A 20001-nucleotide genomic window follows, 5' to 3' on the forward strand; every position below is an offset into this window, starting at 1 on the left:
TATTTACAAATAGCCCAACAATCCAGTACACACAAGAATGATAAATAATTCAACTACATTTTAAAAGGAGAAAATACATATCTAGATTAAATATATGTTATTTAAAAATAGCACAACAATATAGTAAAAGCAAGAAGGATTATCAATTAAATATTTACATAGGAAAAAAAGACAGCCATATCTAAAATTAATATAATATTCTAAAATCTGAAAAAAATACAATATAAGCAAGAATAATTATTATTATTAAACTGGGTTAAAAAAGAAAACTACAGACATATCTCAAATAAAAATATCTAATTTAAAACTAGCACAGAAATACAATATAAGCAAGAAAGAAAATTACTTAAACTACATAAAATAAATATATATGATCTACAAATACCACAAAAATGAAAAAACATTCAACATCTACCATGTTGAAAATGACCTATGTTGTATTTTGATGTATTATGTCAACTACTTAATGTCCAATTGAGCGACAGGCAAGATAAAGCGTGCTTATAAAAGGTTAATGGTTAATAATCCGTGTCAAGCACAGCGAGTAAACACCCCGCAAAAATAAACACACTTTTTTTTTTGGTCCTTTTACGAGAAGTTCATTCATCTCAGGCCCGTCGTTTTAAATATCAACCGACTTGGTGCTGAAGTTCCCCTTTCAGCCGTGTTAAGCGTGCTGGCGGCCAAGCCTGTCCACAAAAAAAAAACAAAAAAAAAAGTGTGGCATTGATGGAAGGAGGGAAGACAAGTAGAGATCCATAGGGTGACATCTGATATGATGTTTTTTCGATTTCCTTGCTCCGTTAAGAAAAACACCTTGTCACACTAAATTACCAGCTTTTGTTTTGTGGAACTGTGGTTGTGTTTGCAGGCCAGTGTGTGTTGTTGCGTGTGTGTTTCCTGCTGCTGCTGCGCACTCTGATAACACGCTGAGCCACAAAACCTTTCTCTCCCACTTGGTCTGTCCTGCTTTCCATGAGGTGTTTGCCACTCCATAAATAAAAAACCGCAGGGTGTCAGGCCGCCAGTGAAGCGTGACAGTTTTGTGCAGGTGCTGCCGTTGTTATCTTTTCTGTTAAAGCCCAGGGGTCGGTCACCAACCACCGGAGGCCTCGAAAAACTTTCAAACTTCATAGAAAAACAAATACACTGTTTTGTGTATACAAGACAGCACGGTGACACAGGGGTTAGTGCATGTGCCTCACAATACGAAGGTCCTGAGTTCAATTCCGGACTCGGGATTTTTCTGTGTGGAATTTGCATGTTCTCCCCGTGACTGCGTGGGTTCCCACCGTGTACTTCGGCTTCTTCCCACCTCCAAAGACATGCACCTGGGGATAGGTTGATTGGCAACACTAAATGGTCCCTAGTGTGTGAATGTGAGTGTGAATGCTGTCTGTCTATCTGTGTTGGCCCTGCGATGAGGTGGCGACTTGTCCAGGTGTACGCCGCCTTCCGCCCGAATGCAGCTGAGATAGGCTCCAGCACCCCCCGCGAGCCCAAAAGGGACAAGCGGTAGAAAATGGATGGATGGATGGTTTTGTGTATATAGTAATCCCACGTTTATCGCTGTTAATTGTTTCTAGCCATGACTGCGATAGATGAATTCCCGCAAAGTGGGAATTATTCATTATAAATCCACAAATTTCATAACTAGAGCATGAGAAAACATGTTTACTACCTTCTAAATAAAATGTTCAACATCATGAGAGCCCTTTAACACTCTTTTAATCCAATATACTAATGCTTCCTGAGTCTTAGCCAATCAGTGGCCACGATACTGAAAAGTGCACTCTGATTCAATCAATCAATCAACCAATGTTTATTTATACAGCCCTAAATCACAAGTGTCTCAAAGGGCTGCACAAGCCACCCCAACATCCTCGGTTCAGAGCCCACATAAGGGCAAGGAACAACTCACAACCCAGTGGGATGTCAATGTGAATGACTATGAGAAACCTTGGAGAGGACTGCCCCCTTCCTCTAAGGGAGACTGGATGCAATGGACGGCGAGTGGGTCTAGCATAATATTGTGAAAGTCCAGTGCATAGTGGATCTAACATAATAGTGAGAGTCCAGTCCATAGTGGGGCCAGCAGGAGACCATCCCGAGCGGAGACGGGTCAGCAGCGCAGAGATGTCCCCAACCTTATGCACAGGCGAGCGGTCCACCCCGGGTCTCGACTTGGGATTGATTGGTTTAGTGTTCTCTAGTGCCCAAGACTCATGTAGTATTTGATATTTTAAATTTATTTAGCCATTTTATGCTTGACAATGCTTAATTTAGGGAAACATTTTTATAGAAGATGATTTTTAAAAATAATGACAAATCTGCAATGTGGTGAAGATGCAATGTTTGAAGCGCGATGTAGCGCATGTTGGATGCAAATAAGTAAAAAATTAATGTAAAGATAAACAGTGATGGGCAGTAGCAAGCTACATGTAGCTAAGCTACGTAGCTTAACTACTTTTTCCAGTAGCCTGGCGATAGCCTAGCTAATTTTTTAACTAGTAGCTTTTCCTGTAGCTTAGTTACTTTTAAACCCATGTAGCTAGGTAGCTTACATCAATGCTACAAGCTACAAAAAAAGGAAATGGACTGTGAATCCCAGCAAAAAAAGAAAATGGAGAAAATACAATGACCTGGATAAATACATACGGAAAAGAATTCATGATGATTGGTTGGTGTTCGTATGAAGTCACATGACAACGAGGGAGTCGGCGACAGAGGGACGATTCAAGCTGACGATTCAAAAAAAGAACATACTTTAAAGTGGCAGAAGGATTCTCTACCGCAGATTAGATTTTTCCTTTAGTGATGAAGATGACATGCAGGAAACCCACAACAATGCGTGTCCTTGGACATATTTAGACAAATGTTTGCATTAAGAGAAAACAATGCCCAAAACCTTAGTTTTTAGTTTTACTCTATAACCAAAATCATAACTGCTCCCCTTCATCTAATCAAATTTAGGAACACACATTAAGGTGAGATGAGTTCATGAAAAGTTTTACTGCACATAACATTACCAACAGTTCCCAAACAACACACAACACACAAGGCTGGAGCCTATCTCAGGTGCATTCGGGCGGTAGGCGGGGTACACCCTGGACAAGTCGCCACCTCATCGCAGGGCCAACACAGATAGACAGACAACATTCACTCTCACATTCACACACTAGGGACCATTTAGTGTTGCCAATCAACCTATCCCCAGGTGCATGTCTTTGGAGGTGGGAGGAAGCCGGAGTACCTGAGGGGAACCTACGCAGTCACAGGGAGAACATGCAAACTCCACACAGAAAGATCCCGAACCCGGGATTGAACTCAGGACCTTTGTAATTATGAGGCACATGCACCAACCCCTGTGCCACCGTGCTGCCCATGAGTTCCCCAGCTAAATGACAGTCAATAGTAATGGACCCTTATTGGTCATTTGTACACTCTCTGGGACAGTATAGCTCGGTTGGTAGAGCGGCCGTGCCAGCAACTTGAGGGTTGCAGGTTCAATCCCCGCTTCCGCCATCCTAGTCCCTGCTGTTGTGTCCTTGGGCAAGACACTTTACCCACCTGCTCCCAGTGCCACCCACACTGTTTTATTAGTAACTTAGATATTGGGTGTCACTATGTAAAGCGCTTTGAGTCATTAGAGAAAAGCGCTATATAAATTTAATTCACTTCACATTAACATTGATATTATACATTTTATTTCTACAACGTGCCATAAAAAAAGTGTGTTCAGCAAATGGCCCCCAGGCCACACTTTACCTTTTATAAGTTGCTATGTTGCCTAATGTACAGAATAATTCTGGTTTTGCCTGCCGACCTTGAAGCTATTTTATTTGGTACATGGTGTAATGATAAGTGTGACCAGTAGATGGCAGTCAAACATAAGAGATACATGTAAACTGCAATATAATGGCAGTCACACACAATAGATACGTGTAGACTGCAATATGACTCAAGTAAACAACACCAACATTTTATATGTTCCATTGAAAATATAGAACATTACACATGGCACTCAAAAATCTATCAAAATGTTTTAGTACGACTTTGGCAAGCTATGAAGCCGCCCCGCTTGATGGATTGTACTGTGCTTCAACATAAGAGTATTATTATGGTGTGTGTATAAGGTAAGACATACTATCTGGTGTTTTGTTTCGCAATATTATACAAAAGAAACTTTTCTTACCTTCTGGTTCCTGCTTATCTGTATTTGGGATCTGCATAAATCCTGAAAAATTGCACGCCTTTGTTGTCCGTGCCGTAGTCGATACGCTTCTTCCCTTTCTGTATCTTCTTGTTATGGGACATTCATCCTCCGCTGTTGCCATTACTAATATAAAGTAGTGTAAAGTTCTTACTTATATCCAGGGCCGGCCCGTGGCATAGGCCGTATAGGCAAATGCTAAGGGCGCTGTCCATCAGGGGGCGCCACGCCAATGCCACAAATGTTGGAGAAAAAAAAAAAAAGTTGGTACTATTATTTCTAAATACAAAAAATAATCCCACGTTAATTAAAATGCAAAGTAAAGCCTATATAATAGAAATATTATTTGTTACAATATTACGCCCCCCCCCCCCCCCCCGTATCATGACTCTTTTTGGACGTCACCACATCAAAAAATCAACACAAGATGTCAAAACGGCCAAAACTGTCAGGTGCCCAGGGAAGAAAAAAGAGAAAAGAAGAGGAGGAGAAACGAGAAAAGACAGAGGTAGCAGGTAGGTTGGCTTTTTAGCATTAAGCTAATGTTACATGATTCGGCAATTGCTAATCAATAAGTAGCTAGTTCTGTTTTAACGTCGGGTTAATATTGTGGAGGGGGCTAAATTGTTATGGAAAATAATAATGTAACGTTAGCTAATTACAGTACTCCCACCTTACATTCCTCAGGGACATTTGTATTAGATCTTTTAAGCAGGTGTTATTGCCTTCTGGTTAGCTAATGTTTGCCCTGCAGGTAATAGTCACTTTTCCACCCCTTTATATATTAGGTATAGTTGTAAGCCTAGTTGTTAAAGTGCACATCATTAATGTTAATTAAGCAATATGTATGTAAAAAATATTGTATTTCATATATTCATTTTTAATTTTTTGCATTCATTTATTTATTCATATTTTTTTTATCTTGTTAACTATTCTGATTGTTAATTTGCTTTCTTTAAGTAAAAAAAAAGGTCAAAGACAAAGCTATTCGGTTTCTTGTGAGTATATACACTTCACTGCCGATGTGGGGGGGCGCCACCTAAAATCTTGCCTAGGGCGCCAGATTGGTTAGGGCCGGGCCTGCTTATATCTGCCATGAAAGCACGAAAACATACCGGTGTAGTGAGTTTACATTATTCACCCAAGGAACTTTAGTTATTAGAGAGTTCCGGTCGGACGGTTTTTCAAAACACATTTCCGGCGGATGAGGAGATGCTGCTCCGTTATTGATTTAAATAAAGTCTGAATGTCATTGGCGAAGTTGGTAGAGTGGCCGTGCCAGCAATCAGAGGGTTGCTGGTTACTGGGGTTCAATCCCCACCTTCTACCATCCTAGTCACATCCGTTGTGTCCTTGGGCAAGACACTTCACCCCTTGCTCCTGATGGCTGCTGGTTAGCGCCTTGCATGGCAGCTCCCGCCATCAGTGTGTGAATGAATGGGTGAATGTGGAAATAGTGTCAAAGTGCTTTGAGCACCTTGAAGGTAGAAAAGTGCTATACAAGTATAACCCATTTATCATTTATAATTATCATTAAAACAGTTAACTCCATATTTTTGACACTTCTTCCACTCTCGTCCTTGCGCGCTACACCGCTACAACAAAGATGATCTGTAAAACCTAATTTATGCAACATTTTGACTACGGTAGGTTATGTAGACCACCAGGAAGTGTTTTCAATTAAAAAATATATATATATATTTATATATATATATGACTCCTTTAATGTGAGTGAATTGTATTTATATAGCGCTTTTCTCTAGTGACTCAAAAGCGCTTTTTACATAGTGAAACCCAATATCTAAGTTACATTTAAACCAGTGTGGGTGGCACTGGAAGCAGGTTAAAGTGTCTTGCCCAAGGACACAACGGCAGTGACTAGGATGGCGGAAGTGGGGACCGAACCTGGAACCCTCAAGTTGCTGGCACTGCCACTCTACCAACCGAGCTATACCGCCCCTAATGCGCCCTATGATCCGGTGCACCTTATATAGGAAAAAAGATGGAAAATTGACCACTCATCGGCAGTGCGCCTTATAATCCGGTGCGCCCTATGGTCCGGAAAATACGGTACTTTAGTCCAGTAGGTGCGTGCATGAAGAGACAAACTCCGTTAATACGCTTGAGAGCTTCTGAAAGAAACTCTCCAATGAAGATGACGAGGAGACAAGCCAGCAAAATATAACCCAAATTTGGATAGCATCAACTTAAAATAGGCTTTGGCCGCTTCAAGGTACATTAACCCAGTGTTTTTCAACCACTGTGCCGCGGCACACTAGTTGTGAAATACAATCTGGTGTGCCGTGGGAGATTATGTAATTTCACCTAATTGGGTTAAAAATATTTTTTGCACACAAGTAATTATAATCCGTAAATAATGTGCCGTTGTTGAGTGTCTGTACTGTCTAGAGCTCGGCAGAGTAACCATGTTATACTCTTCCATATCAGTAGGTGGCAGCAGGTCGCTAATTGCTTTGTATCAATCAATCAATCAATCAATCTTTATTTATATAGCCCTAAATCACAAGTGTCTCAAAGGGCTGCACAAGCCACAACGACATCCTCGGTACAAAGCCCACATAAGGGCAAGGAAAAACTCACCCCAGTGGGACGTCGATGTGAATGACTATGAGAAACCTTAGAGAGGACCGCATATGTGGGTAACCCCCCCCCTCTAGGGGAGACCGAAAGCAATGGATGTCGAGTGGGTCTGACATAATATTGTGAGAGTCCAGTCCATAGTGGATCCAACATAATAGTAAGAGTCCAGTCCATAGTGGGGCCAGCAGGACACCATCCCGAGCGGAGACGGGTCAGCAGCGCAGAGATGTTCTCAGCCGATGCACAGGCGAGCGGTCCACCCCGGGTCCCGACTCTGGACAGCCAGCACCACAGCCTGTAGATGTTGGAAACACGTCGTGTCGTGATCACAATATGCAGACGACAGCGGGAAGCAACGTGCAGGTACTAAGGTATCTTATGCTTAAACCAAAAATAAACAAAAGGCGAGTACCGCTAAGACAAAGGCATTGAAGCTTAGGCATGGCTATCCAAAACTAAACTAAAACTGAACTGGCTGCAAAGTAAACAAAACATAAAATGCTGGACGACAGCAAAGACTTAGTGTGTGGAGCACAGACGGCGTCCACTAAGTACATCCGTACATGACATGACAGTCAACAATGTCCCCACAAAGATGGAAAGCGTCCGCACAACTTAAATAGTCTGGATTGCGAAAACAAAGCAGGTGTGGAGAATAGCGCTCAAGGAAGACATGAAACTGCAACAGGAAAATACCAACAAAACAGGAAAAAAACACCAAAATTGGAGCACAACACAAGAACTAAAACACTACACACGGGAAAACACCAAAAAACTCAAAATAAGTCACGGTGTGATGTGACAGGTCGTGACAGTACACCTACTTTGAGACAAGAGCTATAGTGATGCATGCTTGGTTATGAATTAAATTTATATCCAACAATTGCGAGAACTACTTTTTATTGTCAATATCGGCTCCTGAGTTTCGTTTTTTAATGATTTCTGCTGGTGGTGTCCCTCAGGATTTGTTCAATGAAAAAAATATGCCTTGGCTGAGAAAAGGTTGAAAAACACTGCGTTAATGCACCAAATCCTTTCAAGACGTTCGCTGTTTCGTCAATTTGGATGAAAGTCAAACGGAACTTTCCATAATGGGAGTGAAGATGTTGTTGTGGTTCCCGTCCAATGACTTGTGTCCTATAACAAGAGGCATCAAACTACTCTATTATCACTTTATCTCTCAAAAACAAACTGAAAGAGTGTCAGTATTCATATTGTGTGTTTTACTTTGTATTTTGTTTTTCTTTCATTCAGACATTATTAACATGAGGTCTCTGTTTTGTCAGGAGATTTGGTGAGTGAGGGAGAAAGATGTGTGTTTTTTCCACTGTGGTGAACGTGATACCATCTCTTTTTTTAATAGTCCAAACAAAGAAGAACTTTCCTTCCTCTTCTGTCCCCTTTGTTCTTCTCTATTTTACTGGCACACCGTGAAAATCAAGAAGTGTCGCGCCGCTAAAATCAATCTGTGTGACTCACAGCCTGGCACTGAAAAAGCTGCATTGTCAGTCTTTATTGTATGATTGTGATTTATTGTGTGCCAGAGCTCATGTTGTTCAAGTGTTGAGGGATTTGGACTTAGTGGCACTAGTGCTGCGGGAGGTAAGGAAAGATGAGTTTCTCGGGCGAGTTGGGGAACTTAGAACATGCACTGTAAAAAAAAATTATTAATGATAATGAATTTTATTTGTATAAATAATAATACATTAATTGGTATATTTGTGGTATTAACGCCGGTTTTTACTGTAAATAGAAAACCTGTATAATTTTTATTTTTACATAAAAATTCTGGTGAGCTGCCTTTTTTTTGCGCAAAATCGACAATTGTTTTACAGTGCAATACTGTTAATCGAAAAAGGATACCACTTTTTTTTAATTGATTTATCGGTGATATGTGATAAAAATGATAATACTTTATTTCCCCCCATTTTTCTGGGGAAATTTCCTTCCAAATGTTGGTCATTATGGTGCAGATTTAAAAAATCCGGGGAAAAAAATCAACCCTTATTTAAGTTCTTCGTAAATAATGGGGCGGAGCAATACCAGGGGGACGAGTCTGACCAGTACCACGCAGTATCCTGCTCATTGCGTCACTAATCCTTACTTCCTTATTTTTATGCCAAAAAAAAATAAAAAATCAGCACAAATTGTTTTATTCATTTTTGTTTTGTAATTTAAAGTTATATTGTTGCCGATCAATTAGAATTTATTTTTATTTATTGATTTTTTTCATTTATTTTATTTTTTAGTATCAAACGGTTCAAGTCGGTCAAAAAAAAGTAAAGTTTAATTAAGGAATTTTTTTATTTAATGCAAATTGATGCACTTTAAATATTTTCTGTTACATACTAAAAACAGTTCATTAAGTTATATTTTTATTGTCAGTTGATCTATATTTATTATTCTGTTTAAGGTTTGTTTAATGTTGTTAAGTATACAGTGTTATGCAGAGGTGGTGGTGTCCAATCTATGACCCGCGGGCCAAGTGCAGCCTGCGGACGTTTTTAACGAGACCCGTGAGACATCATGGGTTTAATAATAAGTTAGCTAACAGGATATATCTAAAGTAATTTTAAATATCTGACATCTTGTTTGCTGCAATTTTACCGCCATCTTATGGACGGTGTGAGTTTACAAAGTCGATGACCTTGAATTATTCGGTGAAAATGTTAAAGCACTGCATTTACTTATATGACCCAATCCAAACAACCTTCCCTACTCATAGCACAAAAAAAAAATAAAAATGCAACCAACATAAAAAGTCAACACGCATGGTCACACATAACACATCGTGCTCACTGAACTTTGTGGGTATTTCAAAAAACGTCTAAGCACCATAAAAATGTCAACATGACACCCATTTAAATCCATTACAATGCATGATGGGAAAAATGAAAAACACTCTCCACACTTATCTATGTTTGGCACATTTTTTCTGATTGATTACAAAACTTTAAGGAGGTTGTCACTGAAGTAAATAAAGTAAGAGTCGAACTTTCACACACACTTACTATCCAATTATAATAATTATTGATTATATATCCATTATATTAATATATTATGCACACATACATATTTATGGCTATTTATATTGTAACTTTACATGTAGTTGGCTTTCGGCCCCCGGCCAAAAGTCTGGACACCTCTGACTTATAACAAATGTATAGACAAAACAAGCGCAGCGGATAGTGAGGGGGATGGTAGGGCACGAAATGTTTTCATTTTCGTAGGGTGCGGCGTAACAGAAGTGTTTAGAGTGTCCGTCCTGAGACTGGAATGTCGTGAGTTCAAACCCCGGCCGAGTCATACCAAAGACTATAAAAATGGGACCTATTACATCCCTGCTTGGCACTCAGCATCAAGGGTTGGAATTGGGGGTTAAACCACCAAATGCTGCTCACTGCTCCCCTCACCTCCCAAGGGGAGGTGAGGGGAGCATTTGATCCTCTGTGGTCAAATGCAGAGGATCATTTCACCACACCTAGTGTGTGTGTATGACTATCGTTGGGACTTTAACTTTATATGAAGTGGCCTTTTATGCCATTTTTGGGTCATGTCAAGACCTTTGATAAGGGTATGGGAGTACTACCCCACCTACTGGACCACAAAAGTGTGATTAAAATGACCTGAAATAAAAAATGATGTTTCGTGACTGGTCTTTGTTGAATTTTGTCAAATATTACACCTCAGATAAGTGCAGTTTTCTGGTCTTTTTGGGGTCCTGCTGTGACGTTAGGAGTAGCAGGAATGTTTGTATGTTAGAGATGTGCGGTGAAAGTGAAGTTAGAAAAACAAACAGATTTTGCACCAACGTGCCTCTTTTTCATCTTTTTTCGAAAATCAACACCTACTTTAGGAAAAGTTCTGTTTCATGCACCTGTCTGAAAATCTTCTTTTTTTCAGGTCGCTTCCACGGCTCTTTTCTGGTCCCTAAGGGAGCGAAAATCGCGTCCATCAGGGGTGTCAGTAGGACCCAAAATTGGGGAAAAGGCACCTTATGAGGTTGATTTCGAATGCAGCTGAGATAGGCTCCAGCACCCCCTCAGTCACCGGAATTTTACCGTAAAAAAACAGTGTTACTGGATTTCCATTTATTTGGTGCAAATACCACAATATATACCAATGTATTATTAATACCAATTCAATTAATTATTATATTTCATGGTAACATTCTGGTGACTGAGCTGCCAGTTTTTTTTACTGCAAAATCTACAGATGTATTCCCCTATTTTGAGAGCAGCGTCCTCTGCAGTGGACATTTGTGTTTTTGCATAACAGCGCATTTTTTCCCCCAAAATGTGTTCAAATAAACTGACCAAACACAAATGTCCACTGCAGAGGACAGAGACCTTGCCTGCCAACTAGCGCCTCCCTGTGGTTGAAAAAATGAACCTCTCTCTATTATGTTAGATCCACTATGGACTGGACTCTCACAATATTATGCTAGATCCACTCGACGTCCATTGCACCGGTCGCTTGGGGGGTGTCCCCACATCTGCGGTCCCCGCCAAGGTTTTTTCATTGTCCCTTTGGGTTGAGTTTTTCCTTGTCCTTGTGGCTTGTTCAGCCCTTTGAGACACTCGTGATTTAGGGCTATATAAGTAAACATTGATTGATTGATTGATTGATTGAACCGCTACAGATCAAGACGTCCACAAGTTGATGCCCCTTTTAATAATTGATTTCTAATTTTGATAGATCTGTTTAAATGATGACAGCACATAATCATCACGAAAGAAGAACAGAAAATGTGAATTCTTCAGTAAGATTTTATGCATACAGATTTGTGGAAAAGGCCAGGAGCTCTGCTGTGAGCTGAGGTAGCGCAAACACAATCAGACCAACCAAGTCATTATTGATGACTACATGACCAGAAAAAGTCACATTACATGATTTCTGACAACAAAGTGGAATATTGATAACAGGAAAGGCTCTACTTCCTGCAGTAGGCCACAGCGCCGTAAGCCACGACTCCAACTACGGCCACGAGAGCGGCACCGCCACACAGTAGCACTGAGAGCTCACTCGTCGGACCGGTGGACCCATTCCCTGAATTTTCCCCTGCCTCTGAGAGGTGCTGCTGGGCCAGTTCCAGCCCCTCGGCAGCTGGCGGGAGAATGGAAGAAGGAAGAAGGAGCCCGGGCGCGGCGTAAGGAAGCTCCTCAGCTGCTGTCGAGGGGGTGGGAGTGGAGGTGGTGGAGGGGGGTTCAAGCCGGAAGACGGGCAGGGGCGGCAGCGCCATGGGAGGGACCACATGCATGACCTCTGCTGTTGCTTCCCTCTCCATGTGAGGTTCCTCAGCTGACACCAGGAGGTCCGACGCCCCACCCAAGACGCTCAACACGCTCGTCTGAAGCTCCTCGCCCTCGTCCTCTGACCCCCCTCCCTTCTCTTCTCCGGCGACCTCCTCCAGCATCTCCGCCTCCTCCCGCTCCAGGTGCACCATGTCGGAGTTGAAGGAGTGATTCTCGTCCCCGGCCAGGGCCGCCTCGTCGCTGCTGTCCAGGCTTTTGGTGTCCTCGGGGTCCATGTCCCCCATGGTGGACCAGGACTCGGCCAGCAGGCTCTCGCTCTGCCAGGGTCCCGGACTCTCCGTGTGGGTCAGTGGCGGATGTGCGGCGGGGTTAGAGCTGAGGGAGGTCGGCTCGCCATCCCCTGTGGCCCCCCCACTGGACTCGGCTGGGGCTTTGCCCTCCAGAATGAAGGCCGGCTGCTGTGCGGGGGACAAAACAAGAGCTTCTCAGGAAAAATCATACTTTTTTGGGAAGGATGCAAACATATTCTCATGAGAGCCAGCGTCCTCTGCAGTGGACTCTGGCAAACTGTCCACTGCAGAGTAGGGGTGGACTTACCCTCAGGCAATCAAAGGCGGTTGCCTAGTGCCTCGAGATTTCCAGGGGGCCCCCAGGGCCCCGAGATCGTGGGCTCATTTTGCGTGAATAAGCGCATGTCAATAGATAAAATACAGGGCACTTCATATAAAAATGTACTGCAAACAGATTCCTAGCTCCTTCCTGCTCTAGCACTGATATAATTATAATGGCAGCTGTGCACAAAGTCCCCTGTGGCGCGGTGGGGAAGTGCAAGTGCTCTCAAACACAAGTACAAGGTTCAAATCCTGGCAGGGCAGGTCTTAGGAAAATATTTAATATATATTATTTGTGTGCAGGTTCTGCACACAAAGCAACACTGGATGTGACTATGACGTGAGGATTTTCCGCGCATGCGTACTAGGTCGTTTTGCGCCGGCGGACGGAGGGGGGGGAAGGGGGTCTTAAACAACCATTGTGTGTGTGGACAAGGATAAGGTTAAGTGGGATTTACCCTGGATAACCTTAGCAGAAGGGGCCTTAGAAACTTTCTTAATTGTCATTCAAATTTGAACTTTACAGTGCAGACAAGAACGACATTTTGTTGCAAGTGGTCGTCGTGCAGGATAAAAACAGTATTTACGTAATAAAAACAACAGCGTGTATTTAAATAAATAAAAACACTTACCCTAGTAGTCTCATTAAAAAACTGTTATCAAGATTGTTTTTAATTTAAGTCAAGTAATTGTTTATTTTTGTCTTAAGTAGTACACTTAAAACTAAGGGTGTCCCGATACAAGTTTTTCACTTTCGATACAATACCAATATTGGAGCCAAGACTACGTGAAATTAATCCGATTCGATATCAGCGCGTATTATATACATGCTTTTATTATTTTGTGGAATGTTACATAAGGTTTGATCATGTGATATTACTCAGGAAAAAAATAGGTTGATATGAAAAACACTAACCATGTATGCTTTTAAAGTGGTGTTAATTTGCGCTTTGACACCATGATATAAGATGATGCGGACACGTTTGTTACTGGATACTTTCTAATACGCTTCTGCCTTGGAGACTGTATGCGTAAGTAATATGCAACTATAATTACCTGATACTTGTTTACATTGACAAGTGTGTTGTTTTACACTGCAAAAGCATGTAGCTGTTGTGTAGCTGCTCGCTCCTAGTAGCCTATAGCCTACCATGTTTACATTTTGACTAAACTAGAAGGAAAGACCAACCTTGTGTGCTTGGAGGCCATTTAGATGTTAACTGGCTGTCCAGCTTTGCCCAAATAAACACGCTGCAGGACTGCTTGTATCAGAGATTAAAGCGCAGCTTTTAGATGCAAGCCGATATCCAATAATGTTGTTTTTTTTGCTGACATCGAATATATATCAATAACGGATCGCGACACCCCCATTTAAAAATGCATCAAAATGTTTAATCAACTATGATCTTTTCGACAGCTCCACCTCCCTTTTTATGCAGTGGCCTATTTCATGTTGCTGCACACGTGCAGACATTCCAAGGCCAACTTGTTGGTGTGGTTTTAAAAAGTTTGTATAAAAATGAAACAGAGTTAGACAAGTGGAACGAAGAAGAGGAGAAGACAAGAAGAAAACAGTTTTTATTCAAACTGACAAGGACAATGTGAGAAGTTTTTAATTTTTTAAATTTTGCATATTTATCAAAACATAAATAAATCACACGTACATAAGTATTCACAGCCTTTGCTCAATACTTTGTTGATGCATCTTTGGCAGCAATTACAGCCTGAAATCTTTTTGAATATGATGCCACAAGCTTGGCACACCTATCTTTGAGCAGTTTCACCCATTCCTCTTTGCTGCACCTCTCAAGCTCCATCAGGCTGAAAGGGAAGTGTTTTCATCCAGGATGTCTCTGTACATTGCTGCATTCATCTTTCCCTCTATCCTAACTAGCCAGTTCCTGAAAACCATCCCCACAGCATGCTGCTGCCACCACCATGCTTGCACTGTAGGGATGGTATTGGCCTGGTGACGAGCGGTGCCTAGTTTCCTCCAAACGTGACGCCTGGCATTCCTGCCAAAGATATCAATCTTTGTCTCATCAGGCCAGATAATTTAGTTTTTCATGGTCTGAGAGTCTTTTAGGTGCATTTTGGCAAACGTTTTACAAAGAAATGGCTTCCGTCTGGCCACACTACCATACAGGCCTGATTGGTTGATTGCTGCAGAGGTGGTTGTTCTTCTGGAAGGTTCTCCTCTCTCCACAGAGGAATGCTGTAGCTCTGTCAGAGTGGCCATCAAGTTCTTGGTCACCTCCCTGACTAGACTAAGATGAATGCAGCAATGTACAGAGACATCCTGATGGAGCTTGAGAGGTGCTGCAAAGAGGAATGGGTGAAACTGCCCAAAGATAGATGTGGCATCGTGTTCAAAAATACTTGAGGGTGTAATTGCTGTGAAAAGTGTATCAACAAAGTATTGCAAAAAAGGCTGTGAATACTTATGTACTTTTTAGTGTTTATTTTTTAATACATATGCAAAAAAAATTTATCAAAACCTTTTCACATTGTTATTTTGGGGTATTGTGTGTAGAAGTTTGAGGACAAAAATGAAATTATTCCATTTTGGAATAATCTGTGGAAAAGTGAAGCAATGTGAATACTTTCCAGATACGCTGTAACTGTCCAAATGGTCTTGTGAAATGTCTTTCACTTGAATGAATGTTGATTAGTGTTCTTATCAATTACAATAAAAACACTGAGATCAGTGATAATCATATAGCACGGTGTGCCAAGCTTTAATGTTAGCGCGCATGATTTTTTCTAATAATAGGATAATTTAGCATGTTGTTTTTGTCAATGACGACGTTTTCCTTGGATCCCCTAATGACTAAATATGTCATTGCTGCAGAGGACACTGAAAGTTATAAAAGTTGGCCACAATTAATGCCATTGGACATCATCATGCCAAGACACAATAATTGTGTGTGGAATGTGTACATTTGAACTTTGCTGCCCTCTGTTGGATTTAATTTCAAAACAATTTTAGGGGTAAACGCTTATTCATCAGGCAGGTTTCACCAGACCGTTCCAAAAAGACCAATCTTATTCATCTCAATAAAATTCTATTAAAATATTAGCGTGCACCACAAAAAGAGACCCTGGTAGGAACATTAGCTACCAATAAAGTCTTCAAATGCATATCCAACTATGTTAAGACCTCATAAATCAATCTGTCACCAAGGCCTTTTCACATGGCGTGAGAGTCCAACATAAAAGAAACCAGAGGGAGGATTTATTTTTAATTTACGTTTCAAATGTGCCCCTGCTTGGGCTTATTTTAAGACATCCTCAAATTTTCTGCTAGACAAAACAAACATTTTCCACTGTCTGTGCATAATCTGCGCTCAAATGTGTCGTGCAAAGGTGACCCTCGTCTGCCGTGGACCGTGGAAACTATTCACCGCCCGGCCCGACCCAGAATAGACGTCAACACGTGCTCCACTTGTCTCACGTTGACAACATGTTGTGTTGGCCCGAGCTTGTCCTTTTTATCAGGAAATATTTGAAACATGCCTATTTCATCACTATTAAATATTCTATTGCAGTGGCTCTCGAACTTTTTTTCACCATGTAGCACGTCAGAAAACACTTGGCTCTCCAAGTGCCACCAAAATGACCAATATTAAACTAGAGTTGCGTAGTAGGCCTGAGTATTCATTAAAGACGAGGCAGAGGTTTTATTTGACAAGTTTATTTTATTTTTTGGGCCACTGCAACATTACACACAGTTTGAACAGTAACACTGTGTTTGAATATAGGAAAATAAAACACTGTACTGTCTTTTTTTGGCGTACCACTAAGTGGAGCCCGCATACCACTAGTTTGAAAATCACTGTTTCTTATTCTGTATCTGAATCACTATTTCTTAGTCTGTATTCTGTGTTTACTTGTATATTATGTGTGTTTCTTGTGCAGACAAAGCAGGAACAATAACGTGTGACAACATAATAACTATTTATTGATCAAATGGTACAATTGCCCTCCTTCTGCGGAGCTCAGACCTACTTCCTGTTCCTGTCTACAGCGCTAAGCCTTCTGGGAAGTGTGGTATATATACATTTACTTTGTCGTTTTCAAGCATTTATATATTTATTTAATCCTAATTCAGCCAGGGTAAGAGAACTAAGAACATATTCTCATTTGCAATGCTGAGCTAGCAATGAGGCATCATTTACATGTTAGATATGTTGAAGTGTGAGGATTTTACCGTGATTAATCACGATTAATCGCAATTTAAAGTGTGATTCATCCAGTTTAAATATTAAGCGTTCGACAGCACTAATCATCACACGTGATTTATTCTTTTCTCTCCCTGTTTATTATGTAATATGTAAAGTTGGGACACAGATATTTATTCTTATCATTTCTCGCGGTCATATTTTTGGTGTCCTGCTGGGTTATTCAATGTGTTTATCACGATTAATCGCTATTCAACATTTGTATTAATCCTATTAAAAAAAAGTAATCATTCGACAGCATTAATTATTAAACATATTCTGTTATTTTCTCTCCATGTTCTTATGTAATATGGAACTTGTTAAACAGGGAGTGAACCGGTTGAGGCATAGAGAAGGAGCAAATAAGATCAGGTTCCTTCTACCGCTCTGTTAGGACATGTTGAATAATGTAAATGTGACGTTATTAAATGTAACTTTGTTACGCATGTCATTTCAGTATTTTTAGCCCTGTTTTGGAATGTTGGGACAAAAATATTTCTGATCATTTGTCGTGGCCATATTTTCGGCGTCGAGCTGGGTAATTTACTGTGATTAATCGTGATTAATCGCAATTCAAAAGTGTGATTAATCTGATTTGAAAATGTACTGGTTTGACTGCGCTAAATTCATTACATATTTTCTGATATTTTCTCTCCCTGTTGTTATATGATATAAAATGTTTTAAACAGGAAGTGAACGTATAGAAGGAGTAGATAACATTTGGTTCTTTCTGCTTCTTTTCGGATGTGTCCATCAATGTAAACATAACATTGTTAAGTTTAGCCTTGCTAAGCATGTCTAAAACTAATAGAACAATTTAGTGTTTTAGCCCCGTTTTGGAATGTTGCCACACAAACATTTCTGATCCTTTGTCGCAGCTGTATTTTCGGCTTCTAGCTTGGTATTTTACTGTGATTAATCGCGATTCAAAAGTGAGATTGCTTTAGTTTGAAAATTAATCGTTGGACAGTACTAATCAATACACATTCTCTGTTCTTTTCTCTCCCAGTATGGAATGTTGGAACCCAAATATTTCTGATCAGTTGTCGCGGCCATACAGTATATATATTAAGCTAATTTTAATAATCAGAAATACTTTATCAATCCCCGAGGGGAAATTACTATGGATTGTGTTAAACAGGAAGTGAACAGACTGAGACATAGAAAAAGAGTAAATAAGATCTGGTTCTTTCTACTCCTCTTTCTTCCACTTCACTTTTTGGACGTGTTGAATAGTGAAGTGAAGTGAATTTTATTTATGTAGCGCTTTTCTCTAGTGACTCAAAGCGCTTTTACATAGTGAAACCCAATATCTAAGTTACATTTAAACCAATGTTGGTGGCACTGGGAGCAGGTGGGTAAAGTGTCTTGCCCAAGGACACAACGGCAGTGACTAGGATGGCGGAAGCGGGGATCGAACCTGGAACCCTCAAGTTGCTGGCACGTCCACTATACCAACCGAGCTATACCGCCATAGTGTAAATGTACTAACGTAACTTGGCTAAACATGTCTCAAACAAATCAGACATTTGAAACATTTTAATGTTTTTTAGCACTGTTTTGGAATTTTGGGACACAATTATTTCAGATTTTTTGCCGTCGTCAGATTATTGCCGTCCGGCTGGGCAGTGTGCTCTTCACCCAGGCATCGTTACTCCTTTCCCCCCCGAACACAAACATCCTAATCCCTCAACACGCAGTCCATCTTTGTGATCCTCCTTAACTTACTGGCCTACTTGGGGAAATTGGATTCCCATTGATCCCACCCCTACCGTTGATAAACTACATGATCATTGAGTCCATGTAAAAAACTACTTTTGTCTTACTGTCAAATTTAGGACTTTTTTCTCGTGCTTGTTTTTGTACAAGGTTAGCTTCTGCCCTTCACTACACTGAAATGACCCATAGTGACCTTTTTTTTCCCACTGGCATGTTTACAGTCAGCACTTTCTTTTTATAAAAGCCGACCAATTGAATAACATTCTTCATAAAAGGCCCAACAAATTGCATACTTCTATGTGTTTTAAAGGTTTTGCTGAAACTTTAGTGTAAAAGTGAATCGAAAAGAGAACATTTTTCATACCTGGGGTCCTATTGGCGCCGGACTAGACTGAGCTGCTTGACCAAAAGCTTTTTAAGACACAGAGTCCCTTCAAGCAAGCGGCAGGCAGACATGCATGCTGGATCTGGTGCAGGAATAAATAACACAATGTACAAGCTGCTTTCTCTCGCCTCTCTCTGTGTCGCTCCACCTCCCAAATCCATGACATAACAGTCGGCAGTTGTCAGTGGCGACTCAAAAAAGAGCCACAAAAATGTTTTGAGTCCTGAACCAGACTTTAACCTTTGTGCCTGTAAGCTGGGTCAGTGTGTCAGATTTCATCAGCCCAAACAGTTAAGGTTTACTGGCCTCGTACTTATTAATCTGTTGTTAATGATTGTGTAAAAATATCCTATTTTACACTCTGTGAAGGTTCTTGATGTGTCTATTTTATAGAACCCCAGTGAATTCAAATGTATGTCATTATATCCATCCATCTATCCATTTTCTACCGCTTGTCCCTTTTGGGGTCGCGGGGGGTGCTCGAGCCTATCTCAGCTGCATTCGGGCGGAAAGCGGGGTACACCCTGGACAAGTCGCCACCTCATCGCAGGGTCAACACAGATAGACAGACAACATTCACACTCACATTCACACACTAGGGCCAATTTAGTGTTATTATATATTTATTTAGTTTAGTGACATCATTGAATAACTTGTAAAAAAAAAAAAAAAAAAAACATTAAAACTGTATTATAATATTACTGTTTATACATCGCAACCATCATAAAGAATTAAACAGCAAGTATGAACATTGTATCATCATCATGTATGCCAAATGTGTTCTTGTTTGACTCTGAATTGAGCATTTTGAGTTAAGTTACTATATACATTTAGATAACTAAAAAATAAAACATATATGTATCATAAACATTTTTCTGCGACTCTTTTATTTTTCGTTTTATATTATAATTCCTTACTGAATAGCAATGGCAATTGTACGTTATAGACTTTGCTATTCATAATTGTGTTACTATTGTTGTGTAAGATTGCTTGAAAC

General features: G+C 40.6%; 1 protein-coding gene across 2 annotated transcripts; it reads right to left on the reverse strand.

The window, feature by feature from the left end:
• Window positions 1–11469: 11469 nt before the first annotated feature.
• Window positions 11470–19178, reverse strand: LOC133605668 (uncharacterized). Of its 2 annotated transcripts, none has more exons than XM_061958912.1 (2): window positions 18984–19178; window positions 11470–12524 (listed from the first exon to the last, which is right to left on the reverse strand). In XM_061958912.1, the coding sequence occupies exon 2, from the start codon at window positions 12351–12353 to the stop codon at window positions 11748–11750; it is 606 nt and encodes a 201-aa protein (XP_061814896.1). In that variant the 5' UTR covers window positions 12354–12524; window positions 18984–19178; the 3' UTR covers window positions 11470–11747. The 2 variants fall into 2 exon arrangements, with proteins under 2 accessions (XP_061814896.1, XP_061814894.1); XM_061958910.1 differs by having other exon boundaries at window positions 11470–12527.
• Between the last annotated feature and the right edge of the window lie 823 nt (window positions 19179–20001).

Source organism: Nerophis lumbriciformis, linkage group LG05 (assembly GCF_033978685.3).
Source record: "Nerophis lumbriciformis linkage group LG05, RoL_Nlum_v2.1, whole genome shotgun sequence".
In the NCBI taxonomy this organism is placed as follows: Eukaryota; Metazoa; Chordata; class Actinopteri; order Syngnathiformes; family Syngnathidae; genus Nerophis; species Nerophis lumbriciformis.

Bases quoted from the DNA above. Each gene is read 5' to 3' on its own strand.
- LOC133605668 (XM_061958912.1), bottom strand. From the start codon at position 12,353: ATGGGGGACATGGACCCCGAGGACACCAAAAGCCTGGACAGCAGCGAC.